The sequence below is a fragment of the Phacochoerus africanus genome, chromosome 11 (genome assembly GCF_016906955.1).
Source record: "Phacochoerus africanus isolate WHEZ1 chromosome 11, ROS_Pafr_v1, whole genome shotgun sequence".
NCBI lineage: Eukaryota > Metazoa > Chordata > Mammalia > Artiodactyla > Suidae > Phacochoerus > Phacochoerus africanus.
In genome coordinates this window covers 74,102,261-74,117,538 of record NC_062554.1, presented here as the reverse complement: position 1 = coordinate 74,117,538, position 15,278 = coordinate 74,102,261, and the positions used below count along the sequence as shown (strand labels likewise).

At 36.2% G+C, this 15,278-nt stretch overlaps 1 protein-coding gene across 2 annotated transcripts in view; it reads right to left on the bottom strand.

Annotated features, from left to right (window-relative positions):
• PPP1R9A (protein phosphatase 1 regulatory subunit 9A) overlaps positions 1-15,278 on the bottom strand; it is a 325,008-nt gene that overhangs the window by 150,856 nt on the left and 158,874 nt on the right. For both annotated transcript variants that reach the window (XM_047752399.1, XM_047752398.1), the window contains exon 3: positions 61-193. In XM_047752399.1, the coding sequence (XP_047608355.1) occupies positions 61-193 (133 nt within the window). The remainder of the gene's footprint in view (positions 1-60; positions 194-15,278) is intronic.

Below are 15,278 nucleotides of genomic sequence, written 5' to 3'. Positions count from 1 at the left end.
GTAATTTCTGTATTATTAACATAGCAATATAATATTGTTGCCGCTATAGAGCTCATATACCTTTCTCTAATTCCACTGGGAAAAGTTCCAGCTTTTCTACACGCTTTTCAAGTTCATACTCAGCCGAAGCTGCCACGGGGTCAACTTCATCATTTCTCCTGTCATAGTCTTCATTGGAGTATGTACTGAAGACCTGTAATAAGACGTCAACAAAAAAGATGATAATCCAGAAAAAAAAAACAAAAACAAAACAGCTTTCTTAAATTAAAAACAAATCTGCTAAGTATCCAAAACTCCATAAGTAAAAACTTTTATATGAAGAATTTCTTCTAAACAACTGTTTTATCATAAAATCAACTGAGATGTTAAGAAGAGAAAAACTGAATCAGATTATAATTATAATTTTTAAAATGTACCACTTTTAGGGAGTTCCCATTGTACCTCAGCAGAAAGGAATCCAACTAGTATCAATGAGGATGCAGGTTCGATCCCTGGCCCTGCTCAGTGGGTTAAGGATTCAGCGTTGCCATGAGCTGTGATGTATGTTGAAGACGCGACTTGGATCTCATGTTGCTGTGCTGCGGTGTAGGCCAGTGGCTGTAGCTCCAATTCAATCCCTAGCCTGGGAACTTCCAAATGCTACAAGTATGGCCCTAAAATAAAAAATGTACCACTTGTGATAATTTGGGAGACAAGAGTAGCCACAGAATACATTATATGGATAGCAATATTTATCACTTTTTACAGAATCAGAGTATACCATACTTGCTACAATAAAACTAATGTAAAGCATCTTGAAGCTACTGAAGCAAAGACCAACACTGAACCTATTTCACGCTATGACCCATCCAACCCCTGATGTGTGTGTTGGCAATCTAGAAATATATTTCAAACACAGAAGCACTGAAACTGACTTCTATTCTATACTGTACTACGCTGGGTTAAGCTCTCATTTGTCGTCTCTCATTTTATTTGCATGTAGATGTAAATTAAATTCTCATTGAACCTTTTTATGGAACAACCATCAAAATATTGCTTAAGAGCTGCAGAGAGAATATTGCTCCTCCCTTATGAACTAAATCACTCAAAAACTACTAAATGTGGTCTTCAGATGTAGCCATAAGAAACATATTGTCCTTATATCTGTTGAAATATTTTTTATGTGAAAAGTAACTGGGAATAGGTATACAATTCTTCACTTAAAACACTGAAGAATATTTAAAAGAAATGTATAATTCATCAAGTCCAATTAATCTGCATAGTAAAAACTGACATTTTTGATCAAATTAAAAACAATTACGAAGTATCTAGACTGTGCCACTATTATGATGTATTTAGATTGTGCCTAGATAAAACTTTGTCCTGTCCTCCAAAATTAAAATCTAAGATCTGTTAGTTTTTTAAAATATATATATAATTAAGCAATAATAAAAACAGAAAGCAAGACAGAAAGCCAGAGATGAAAGAAAGCAAGTCTTTTCTACAAAGCTGGCCCTACTAGTCCACATGTGCTTTACATTCATATTATTGGAAAACTTGCAACTCTTACATGCTATATATGGTAACTTATAAAACAGAAATACATATTGCCTATATAGAAACAGATGTAGTATGGTTCCTTATTCTACATATGTCTCAAAACCATGTAATTTGTAGGTTCTGTACCAGAATGAACAGCTCTTTTTACTCCAACTTTCAACATGTTTTCATAGCATTGTGCCATTCACTTGGTCTCTTCCACATTTCTCCACCACAACAGATATTTCTGCATCAAAATGTGCATTTCTAAACTATGGGGTTTCTACCTTTTTAATTAATCTTTTCACAAAATATGTTTTCTATACCCCTACCATTGAACCCTCTAATTTTTTCTTAAATCATCAGGTTTATACTTTCTTTTAAATAGCCTTTGTATATTTTACTTCCCTTATATGTTTTGGTAATCACTCACATTTATTCATTCATCAAAATCTTACAGAGTACAAATCCTATGCCAGACATTGTACTAGACATTGAAGAAGGCACAGTTTCAAGTAGCTCACAGCTTAATAAGGACACAGAAATCAAAATAAACTACAATACAATGTGATAACTGATGTAACAAAGGAATATACCAAGTAATTTTTTTTATTGTCCTGAGAAAGTGAAGAATTTCATGGAGCAAAAAATATTTGAGTTAAATCTTAAAGAATAAACAAAGATTTGTATATTCAAACGTAGAAGAGGTAGAATGTATGATTCAAACATAAAACATTAGACAAAATATCTGTATCTTTATTTTTCAGAAAACATAAACAATTGAGTAGACAATAATGCAGCATGCCTAGGGAGCAAACTTTAACAACACACAAAGAAAAGTTAGTTGGGGAGTTCCCGTCGTGGCGCAGTGGTTAACGAATCCGACTAGGAACCATGAGGTCACGGGTTTGATCCCTGACCTTGCTCAGTGGGTTAACGATCCGGCGTTGCCGTGAGTTGTGGTGTAGGTCCCAGACGCGGCTCGGATCCCGCGTTGCTGTGGCTCTGGCGTAGGCCGGGGGCTGCGGCTCCGATTCGACCCCTAGCCTGGGAACCTCCATATGCCGCGGGAGCGGCCCAAAGAAATAGCAAAAAAGACAAAAAAAAAGAAAAGTTAGTTGGATCTGGAATGTACTGGAAACTACTGGCAAAGATAATTGGAAATTACTCCATTAATGATTGCCACTTGTCTGCTTCTGCTACTAGGTTCAAGTATATGATTGCAAAATAAGGATTTAAAAGATATTCATACTGGAACATAACTCAATTTTGCTACCAAACCGTACATGAATTTAAAAATATGTGTGTATACACATACGTGTGTGTGTGTGCTCAAGTGCTATCAAAATGTTCTTTACCAGTCATGCTGGTTTATAAAGTTATTTGAGGATATCCTGAGATTACATAAAGCAACCAGAAAACTATATTACTATATATTGCAAAATAGTACTTCAAATAGTTTATTCATTTTCTTTATGACATCTAGGATCTGTGGCTTTTTAGGAAGGTGCTCTCTAGCCTAAACATTGTCCCACATTTTCTTTTAGCACTTTAGGAATTTATAATTTTTTGTTTTTAACCAATCTAAATTTTACTTTTCTTAATCATATTAAATAGGAGTTCCCGTTGTGGTGCAGCAGAAACGAATCCGACTAGGAACCATGAGGTTGCGGGTTCGATCCCTGGCCTTGCTCAGTGGGTTAAGGATCTGATGTTGCCTTGAGCTGTGGTGTAGGTTGTAGACTTGGCTCAGATCTGGCATTGCTGTGGCTGTGATGTAGTCTGGCAGCTGTATCTCCAATTAGACCTCTAGCCTAGGAACCTCCATATGCCATAGGTGCGGCCCTGGAAAAAAAAAAAAAGGAATAGGAATATTTTTCGGATGGATATCTCATTCTTTCCCTACTATTTATTGAATAGACCACATAGACTAATTTGAATAGAAGGGTAGAGGAGTGAAACTATGATCAAGCTGAAGAGAAAAAAATATATTATTTCTTTTCTACAGAATGAAATGGTGATATGTTCATCTGATTACTAGATACCTCCTCACAGAGACAACAGCAGGTCCTTAACCTGCTATCGCAGTTCCCGAACTATCTGCAAAATGTCCAATGACAGAGAAAATGTCTTACTAAATTATGATATATACAAATATGTAATTTCATACAGTGATTAAAAAGCTCTATCTCTGTGGACTTGAAAGGCTGTGAAACACATATTTCTAAACATTGCAGATATATCTATATCCATACCCATATGTATATCTATACTTATCTATCTCTATATATACATACATAGGTATAAATATATTCTCAATTGCTATGATCCCAGTTTTAATCTAAACTAAAGACCTTCTAAATTCTCCAGCTATGTAGCCCTTGCCAAACTGTAAAACCACTCTCTGCTTCAGTTTTATTTACAAAATGGCTTATAAGAATAATAATAATATCTACTGCTTAAAGTTACTGTGAGAATGAAAGGAGATAATCCACATAATCACACACAGTTCAATGTCAGGGCAGGGAAAGCTTTCCCAGGGTAATATGAGAGATAATAATATTCCCCCAGATAACGACATATCTCATATTCTCATTTACAAATAAGTTTTGAATATTTCATCCACTACAATGCTTAATGCCCTTGGGAAAAAGGAACTACAAGACTAGTTGGTATCATAATGTAGACTGGCCTGCCAAAATCCCTACTTGTGTCCAGATCAATGCACCATAATCACACAGTGGCTAATCATCTGCCAAGCTTTGTTTTGCCTTGACCAGGAAAAACCTCAGAGATGAAAGAAAAATTGACCTAGGTAAAGACTTCCCCTTTCATCAAGATGGTCATGATTCTTTTAACATTCTTATAATTGTTCTACCATTTTATATATATTACTTACCATAACTTCTATATAAATATATATAAATAGTTAATTATTCAAATAATAATAAGAGGCCCATCAAGATAACACTGCAATGCAAAAAAAACCGCAAAAAACTATAAAGGCCAACAGCATTCTGGGTCCTGATATTCAATACCACTCAAAATATATACATATATAAATATATATTTAGTTCAATCACTTTCACATTGTTCCTGTGTTATTTCACTGAGAAAAGCAAACAAAAGGATGTTTAAATTTAAGACTTCTTGTTTCAGGGCCAACAAGCTATATTCTATTCCTTGATCAAAGAAAACAAAACAAGACCTCACCCCTTGCTTTGCAGCAGAAGCAGGCTTTTAGGGGTATCAAGTTTACAAATACGGTTAGCAAGGACATTTCTGACCCAGCAACCCAAGGCTACGAAAAATAAATAACGTTAAAATTAGCTTATTAGATTTCAACGTGGATGATTTTTTTTTTCACATTTCTGGTGGTCTGAGCTCCAACACTTTTCCAAAACAACAGCAACATTTTTTCAACAAGAGAGAAAAAAATGTATTTCCTTTACTTCCTCATGACACATTTTCTTTAATCAATGAAGGTCAAAATGAATTCAGGATTTTCTGTAAATATTGCCTAGAAGGAATCTCCCACAAGGCTTTCACAAGGTCTCCATTCTGCCTGTCATCTGGGTTCTGCTTCATCTCCTGACACATCAAAGATGGAAAATATTCCAGGTTCTAGCAAGCTGTGTTTCAGATGATGGCTTGGCACAGCACGCTCCTGGAGATGAGCCAAGCATTCACATGCTTCCTCAAACAGGCCCCACTATCACAAGCTTCCTTGGCAGAACTCTAACTCACCTTCACATGGTTTTAGTGGCTCTGCTAAAGAAACTCTAAATTAAAACTAAAAGAGAGCATGGAAACAACAGTCTATATCTTAAAGTTTTAAAAACAAATTTGGCAATAAATCATCCTCAGAAAGGAGGATCCTGACAGCTTCAGAACAATGTAAAAAGCTTCAGTTTCCTCTTCTTCCCTCACTGATTTACGATAGCAAGAATAATAGTTTCTTGTTTCCTTAACATATGCCAGGGAATATGTTAGGTTCTTGTTGCAAATGGACATGAGCCAAACTGGAGTTCACAATTATAAGGCATCTGGGGATAAGTCATAGTAGTCTCCAAGGATTCTCAATAGGTAAAAGCTTTCTCCTGCATGGAAAAACATTGATGAGCAGGAAGGTGAAAAAACAGACCCACAATTCTACCTGGCAAGTTCAGTGAAATCTCAGATCTCTGTCCTTTAGTTCCTGCATAGAGGAACTAAAGTAACCTGCATAGAGATATACTTAGAGTAACTGTGACACTATTCTACAGCAGGATATGTGTGATCTTCTAACTAGATCCCTCAACGGAATCCTACATTTCAGAAAACAGGACCAAATGGGTACTAGAGTTAAGATGCTACTCCAAAAGCTTAGCTTGCTTGATGTGAAGTCCATTACACAAAATATTTCTAAATAAATCCATATATTTTCAACATGACTCATTTTATCAATATTTTTAACATCTCTAACATTAGTAAGTCTTCCTATGTAGATTTAAAGTATGCATATCTGAGTGTAGAAATCTATTTTTAGGGTCTTCAAATATTAATCCTAGTATGAAGATTCATGATTGTTGTACCTGGAATGCTAACTAAACGCTCCTAAAACAATGTTATATCCATAAATACTGTGATGTATATGCTAAAAATAATTGGAAATAAATTGCAGACAAATATAAAACTTCACACACGTAATCTTTAACTCTTGTACCAACTGGTCCAGCAAGGTAGAAAAAGAGTAGAGTACCCGCTTTTCATATTTTTACATGAGAAATTTGAAGCTCGGAGGACAATACACATGGTATATATAGGGATACCTAAAAAGACAAAGTCTATAAGGAAAACTGTAATTGTAAGCCTAATGTTTTCATAGATAAGTAAAGAACAGGAAGTGAAAAAACAAATATATTCTACACAATGGGAGTTAGAAAGCAGGCTAGTCAAAGGGCAACACAGAGGCCTGAATTTGTCAGGGTTCTCCACAGAAACAGAACCAACAGGATGTGTATGTATATAAAATATTTAACATATACTATATTTATATTTATACTAAACTAGATTCATTTTAAGGAATTGGCTCATGAGATCAGAGAGATGACAAGTCCAAAATCTGCAGAGTAGCAGGCTGGAGACCCACAGAAAAGTTGCTGCTGCAATTCAAGCCCAACAGATTCTCTCTGCTACAGGGGAAGCTGGTCTTTTCTGTTAAGCCTTCAACTGGTCGCATGGGTCCCACCCTCATTGCAGAGGGCAATTTAATTTACTTAAAGTCTACCAATTTAAATGTTAATCTCACTCAAAATCACCATCAGAGAAACATCTAAAATAATGTGTGACCAAATATCTGGCCACCACGGGCCAGCCAAGTTGACATAAAGTTAACCATCATAAAGCCCTTAAAAGAGAATAACATTCTCTGACTCCAAAAACTAGTCTTCTGGCATCTGATGAAGACAATCATATCTAGATGGTGTCTTTCTTACATCATTAGAGTGTTATAAATTTTCATATCCTTGGTTACATTCATAGACTATATACAAAACCCAAGATAAAATCAACCATACTTTTTTGTATTATCTATGGCACCAATCACTTCATACTTGTAGATAATCAACAACCAAATATGGAAGATGTAAATCTTCAAATTTAGAATAGCTATGGTTCGACTCTGAAGAAAGATAAGTTAAATTTAAGAAAACTTTTTATGAAAGAATATTTCAAAATAAGTGGAGTTTTGGAGTTCCCGTCGTGGCGCAGTGGTTAACGAATCCGACTAGGAATCATGAGGTTGCAGGTTCGGTCCCTGCCCTTGCTCAGTAGGTTAACAATCCGGCGTTGCCGTGAGCTGTGGTGTAGGTTGCAGACGCGGGTTGGATCCTGAGTTGCTGTGGCTCTGGCGTAGGCCGGTGGCTAGAGCTCCGATTAGACCCCTAGCCTGGGAACCTCCATATGCCGCGGGAGCGGCCCAAGAAATAGCAAAAAAGACAAAAAAAAAATAAGTGGAGTTTTATTAAGGTCACATAAACAGAAATTATCAATGAGATAAAAAGATTAGAAGGTCCTATATCTCTTCATTTGGACAAAGTAGAATTAAATTATAATTAGCACACTTATCTGCAAATACATATTATTAAAGTACTCGAAAAGTTTTAAAAGTAAGTTTAATATCTCCTTACAAAGTCAGTTTATGTCATTAAAGTAATCAGGAAGAAACTCTGTAGTAAATAAATAGAAACTTAGCTCATTCTAAATTTGGACAAACTCTAAGATAGTGAAGTCCAAATCAATGAGTTTTTCTAGCAGATAACTTAACAGAAAACTGGGCAATTCCACTGATGTTCATGTTTTTCATAGTATTTTTCAAATTGTAATAAATAAACACAATCACGAGAAATTAGCATTGTTCCCTTTCAGTTCAGCCAGACTTTTAATTTAAATTTGAGACATATGCTTTACAGACTGACAACTGATGGCCAGCATGAAATAAACTGGTGGTCTTGGTCCAGTTCCCACTGGACAGGTGTCTTCATCACAGAAAAACTGAGCTAATTAGCACCAATTGGGATTTTTTTTTTTTTTTTTTGGAGGTGGGGTAATCTGGGAAAAATAACTGACTTGCCACTCACAGAAGTTAATATTAATACTCTTGCACAGATCCAACAGGATGAGTTAGGGTCTGTTCTAGCATTTGTCTTAGCAATTGATATTTACTTCTTCTTTCACTACCAGAGAGCATTGTGTTTCTAAAGGCCCATCGTGGGAGATGATTCTGAACTGTCTAAACAGAAACAGATGGTGGGAGAAACAGCAATGTGTTGGGTAGCGAGGTAAAAGAGGAGAGTGTCAATGACCACACCAAAGAGGGTTGAGGCTGGGAAGAGAAAAGCTTTTCTAGGGCATGGAAGTTCCTCAGGTATAGAAGTTTACCCTCCCTCATGCAAGGCCCCCAAGGGTGACTGTACCTCTGATAGTAGGACTAAGGGATATCATGAAGACCAAACTTTGAAGTCTTAGGAACCTTGGAAAGATTACTCCAAGCCCAGAATTCTGCCTGGAAACAGAGTAAAAAGAGCTTTGAAAGGAACTTGACCATTTGTTCAAGAATATCATCAGAAGTTAAAAGCAGAAAGAGCTCCAAACACAAGGAACTCTAGGGAGATCCCATGGTGGCTCAGTGGAAATGCATCTGGCTAGGAACCATGAGGTTGTGGGTTCAATTCCTGGCCTTGCTCAGCTGGTTAAAGATCCAGCGTTGCCGTGAGCTGTTGTGTAGGTCGCAGATACAGCTCAGATCCCAAGTTACTGTGGCTGTGGTGTAGGCCGGTGGCTACAGCTCCAATTAGACCCCTAGCCTGGGAACCTCCATATGCTGAGGGTGTGCCTCTAAAAAAAAGGCAAAACATAACAAAACAAAACAAGGAACTCTAGAAAACTCTCAAAAATTGTGCATTTACTCAGGGTGATGGAAGATGAGACTAAATCACCAGCCAAATCAGTGGGTAAGGGTTGAAGAAGGTTAACTTTAGTACAGAGAAGACAGGAATATGATGTAAAGCATCCTAGTGTGGATGAACCAAAATGGACTCCTACTCTTTAGATTATAAAATGGGCAAAAGACCAGGTTCTTTGCACCTACTCTGACAGTCTTTTGATGTATCAACTTGACTAGGCTATAGCCCCCAGTTATTTAATCAAACACCAAGCTAGATGTCACTGTAAAATATTTTGTAGATGTGATTGAAGTCCAAAATCAGTTGACTTTAAGTAAAGGCAATAACCCTGGATAATCTTGGCGAGCCTCATTCAATCAGTTGAAGGACCTTAAGAGCAGAACTGAGGCTTCCCAGAGAAAGTAGAAATTCTGACTTTGGACAGCAGTTTCAGTCTGTTGCCGTGTTCCAGCCTCTCTCCCTCCCATCTTGATGGCCTGCCCTACAAGATTTCTGACGTACATACCCAGTCTCTACACTGGTTATAAGCCAATTCCTTGCAATAAATCTCTTAATATGAATCTCCTACTGGTTAACTTTCTCTGGTTGAACTTTGACTGATACACCAACACTCAAAGTCTTCATCACAGGACAAAATACAGTTATTTAAAACAGTGGTTTCCAAAGGGCTGACTGTGACCTATAAGGGTTGTAAAATCAGTCTAATGGGCTATGAATAACACTGATAAAAATAAATAGAAAAGAACTGAATAGAAAACACCAATAAGAGTATGCATTGTACTTTAAAACATTGTTTCACTCAAACAAACACATACACATGTATGTCCCATGTCTTACTGTAAAATGGTTATAATCTAGAGGCTAAATAAACAGTATTCTTAACCAATAATTTTTTAAAAAATATAATCCACAGAGAATGTCAATTTAATTTACATTCTATTCTAAAAGTCAAAACAGGCAATACGATCTTCTCAAACTACTGAGCCTATGAATGATAATAGTAGATATGAAAAAAATTTACCTGCACACTTTCTCCCCTTCAATTTTTTTATTGAGCACCAGCTCAGTGGTTGGCACTATGGTCAGTACTGGAAATACTTAATTACCTCAGACCTGTGACTGTAACCAGCTTAAGAGCTGGGATAGAAATGAGAATGATGCTATGGCATACACAGTGGAGACAGCTAATCCAGTCTGAGAAAGAGGGGACAAGAGGTATAAGCAAGAAAGAATTTCCACAGAGATCTTAGAAGCACAGACTTCACCCAGCCATGGTTACCATTAGCAAATAATAAGTGGTGAAGGGAAGGTATGTGGAAAGCACTCTGGGAAAAAGAATAGCATACGCAAGGTAGGAATGAAAGAGAACAGAATTATGGACTGAGATGTAATTCAGTCTGGCCAAAGCTATAGCAGTGAATGAACGGTAAGAGATAAGAAAAAGGTATGTAGGGAGAGCTTTGTGACACATGGTTAGTTGTGTGAATAAAATTCATATGCTCTAACCTTGAAAGAGAATGGGAGTTCAGAAGAGGTTTAGAGGGGACCAAAATTAGAAAGAGAGATGAGCTAGAAGCCTGGGGAATCCTATATTTTCACCCCTCCGGGAGGGCTTACTGGAAGCTTAGGTCCTTGAGGTACTGAGAGACTTTCCCCAAAGCATTCCTGGTCGTGTGGCCAGTCATTCACACGACAACAGAAGGCAGACAGGGACATGGGCACACTGCCCTCACACAGGGACTAGGAAGCTAAAAAGGCAGTGGCATCACGAGTTGCAGACGGAATATGAATAAAACAAGATACTGGGAACTGAAGCTCCTCTTCCAAGGTCAGCTAAGACAACCGAGGCATGTGTGTGACAACAGCAATAAAAGATCTATCTTTCCTCAGTTGTTAGGGTGAAATTATGTAGAAATCATGCAAGATAAAGGTGTATCTAAAAATCCGGCACTTCAGGAATGTGCTGATTTCTACAAGAGAGAATCCATACTTGAGGTTTATCATCTTTACCAGAATTCAAATAATGAAAGCAAAGGTTGCACAATTTTCTAAAATCTCCAACAGGTTCAAATACTGATAGAGCTAAAAACAACTGTTTTCACGTGCATTTCTACCATCAACTGAGATGTACACAGCCAATTGAAAATTTTAATTTTTATAAAAGTCATGAGTAAAATATACTTAATTTTTTAAACTCTGCAAGCTGAGGTCAGATATCACGTGGTGGAAAAAACTGGAAAACAAGACTAAAGTACAAATCACCAAGTGTTAGGGAATGCATATATACATGAGAACACTGATGCTATGCACAAGCCTGAGCTTATAAACCTAAGGCTGGGTACAATAGGAATTTTACTACATTCTGCAAAGCTGTGGATTCAATGTTAAAATTAATCATGTTACCCTACAAAGCAGGAAAGACTCGGCATTCCTATAAACAAACTGTCCTTTCCATTTAGACTTTTCCAAGAACTACAGTCAAATATAATTGAGCAATTCTGGATCATCGTCGAAAATGTTAACATAAGCTAAATCTACAAGTGGTATCTGTCTCATTCTTCCCTTATTTACAGGCAAAACTTAAAGGGCAGGAGTGCTTTATGGAAAACAAGATAATGGGCAATCTTTGTCAAAACATGTGGAGGACAGTGCTGTCATTAATTCTTGGTGTGTTTGAGGTGAAAGCTGCCATCACTTCCATTATCACAGGATTAATGGTCAAAGCTAGGGATCACTGACCCTTGAATCACACTAACTCAGACCTCATATATCTTGTAATAGAAATGATGACTTTGTAAATACTGTGTAACCACTATGCTTCTTAAATCAATTGTCTCCACAGCCTCAGAAGATGCCAACAAAGCTACATGGTAATTTGCTAAAAATAAGTGAATACTCTGCAAACAGAGAAGAGGATGCAACTACCTCTGCTACCTGGATCCCTGATTCTACATAGATATTCCCTATTTTTGGACCAGTCCAATGCCTTTATAAAGGTTTAAATTTAAAGGGCCCCAAAGCAAAATTGCAGGGTCTCCAACAACGACAGACTTAGGAGACGAGGTTGGGGAGGGGAACAGAAAGAGAGACTGAATCTATGAGTGACTTTACATTTCTTCTGAACACCTTTTCTGTGCTTTCCAATTCTGTATAATGACCAAGTATTACTTTTTAATGGCAGTGGAGTGGAGAAGACATTCTAAAAAGCCTCCTAAGGTTCTCCATTCCCACAGGAATAAAGTTCACATATTCAGAAAGACATCAAAGTTCTCCAAGATCTGATTCCCGCCCACCTAGCCAACCTTTACCTCACACTACTTCTTTTCACTCACCCTGTCGCCCAAAAATTGTTACTACTTTGTTTTATGTCTGCAAAACGTCTTTCACCTTTCTGGGGGTCTCTCCTATAGAATACACCACATACTATAGATTGTATTTATCTATGAATATACTTTTTTTCAAATAAAATGTCAGCTCCCTGATACTGGAGTAGTCTTATTCATCTTTTTACTATCTACTGGTTTTATTTTAGTTTTTTTTTTTCAATTTTATCGAGGTATGATTAACGAATAGAAACTATCTTTTTAATAATGTGATGCTATGATGTAAGTATACCCTGTGAAGTATTTATCAAAATCAGTATCACCTACTGTTAACAGTACAATGCCTTAAAAGCTATTGGTCTTTTATAACTGTCAGTAATCTATATACAGATGGTATCTTAAGTCAAAACTGCTTCTGAACAAATGAAAAGTGACCTTCACAAGGCAAAAGGGAGCCCTGATCATTAAAAACTTTAAAACTTACAAATTTAAAACAAAGAAGTCTTCATATATGCACAATTTGGGATGATATTTAGTGGTCATTCATTAGTCAAATAAACCTGCAATAAAACCCAGTTAGCAAAATCATTTGCAACGTTTATTTGACTAATGGATGATCACTAAAGATCACACCAAATTATGCATATGGCCATGGTGGTCCATCTATGAGAAACTCCCTCTGCTAGTGCCTATCCTCTCTCAAGCCAAAAAATGTAAATAATCAACTGTGTAAGGGCTAAAGTCTACCAAACATGTTCCCATATCATCTCCACCTGCCATACTGACATCAGGAGGGTAAATGTGTGTGTCATGTGCCTAAAGTTGATCAGCAAGCTTGCCTCTTGTTAATCAACCTTACAAAGAAGGTTTAGAAGAGAAGTTTTAATACAAAAGAGAATTACCTCATCCTTTCACATTGGAAGAAACAAATAAAACTGTTTCAAAATATAGGACTCAATTTCTTAAATATTTTGAAACCTCATTATGACAATATCCTCCAACATTTGAAACTTCCTCCTTCTCCAGAAGTCCTTGAATCCTCCATCAATCACTTAGTGCTTATATCCTGCCTCTCATCTGTTAATAATATTTTATGTTTAAATCTTGTCACTATCTGAATCTTCAACACAAGACTAGTCTTATTCCCCATTGCAAGTCAACACTTGGCATTGTACTTGACACAGGGTGCATAATCAACAGATGTTTGTTGATAGAAGTGCTTTATAAAGGAGACTATCTGACACATTCATTTCTTTTGGAAATTTTGTTACTAAACTCTCTTGAATAGGTTTGCTATTCATGAATCAGACAGCTGTTCAAGTTTTCCAAATAAGCTGTCAACATGAGCAAAGGAATCTACTTCATTGTCTGGACTACCCTGCTGGCTTCAACTGCAAGCTCTGGCATTTGGGGCACTGAGATTCTGGCAGAAGTTACAAGCAACATAAAAATCCAACACAGGGAGCCAGCCCATAACAAAAAAGTAGTATCAGACACAGAACAAAAAAAGTTGTTCCTCTGGTAGCTGGGCCTGTTCCATTGCTGGCTCTTCCCACTTCTTCCTCAGTAACTGCAAGGTAAATGTTTTCCAATCAGCCCCATTAAAAAGAATTCAACAGTGACCATTTGGTGGATCATGAAGAGAACCCATCCACTTTGTTTACAGGCAAACAAGCAGACTTAGATGAACCTTTCCTTCAATTTTGTTCAAAAATATCTATACAGAGAAATGACAGGTAGGTGATAATGAGGTGGTGAGGAAGAGGAAGATAATTACACCTATCAGTGAGTGACTCTTCTGAGATAAGTGTCTCATTTAAATCCCATAATGGTCCTATTTCACAGATCAGTGAACTTCAGGCTCAGAGATGACAGGTAGTTTGCCCAAAGACACATGGAAAATATATGTGACAACTGAAATCTAAGCCCAGGTCTGGCTGAATTAAAAGTTTATGCCCTTCCCATCATACCATACAGCTTTAGTAGAGGAGGCACGATTAAAAACACTGAAAAATAAAATAAGCATCCTTATGTAGAATAAATAAAATACACACACACATCCTACAACTGCAAAGGACCAATTAATAGGGGAAAAAATTCAAACTTACTAGGAACTAAATAAATGCAAATTACATAAATCACTTTTTATCTACAAAGATTTAAAAGCAAGTTAAGGGACAAACCATCACTAATACACTATGGATAAAGTAAACTGGTATAAGTTTCTAGAGGGCAGTATGTAAAAAATCTTGAAAATTTTAGTATCAATTGATCTAATAGATACTAAGGATTTAATCTAATGAAATCACAGATTATATTTACCCAGATATATATGTATACTGACATTAATCATAGTATTATTTACAAAATTCAAAGCAACTAAATGTTAAAAAAGAAAGATGAATAAATAATGGTATATCCATAAGATGGAACACACTTATTCTTACAGGACCATAATCACCATACTTTATAAGATTATTTAATGGCACAAAAAATGTTCAAATATATAGTATGTGAAAATATTATAAAATCATATGTGTATGTACACACAGAGAGAATATGAATGATCCCATTATGCATATACATATAAACATAATAATTTGGGGGTATTAGAATAAGTGGCTTTATTTTCTTTATATTTTTCTGGCTATTAAAATATATATATAGTATTGATAAATATACAAAAAATAATAAATGTTATTTTTTAAGTGGTCATCACCAAATCTTTAATAATCAATAAGCATAAATCTTTACACATACTATAAAAGCTGGCTTTATATTAATTTAAAATATATCTTAAAAGCACATCTAGTATCAATTTATATAGTGATAACTGATGTTTGCAATGATGAGGCTAAGGAACAAAAAGAGCATCTGTTTTGTAAATCTTAAATGCAAAATAAAGACATGTTCATGTTTTTAAAAAATATATAATAAGCATATGCGTGCCAAGGAATTAGAAACTATACAGCTAAGGTACCATTAACCAAAA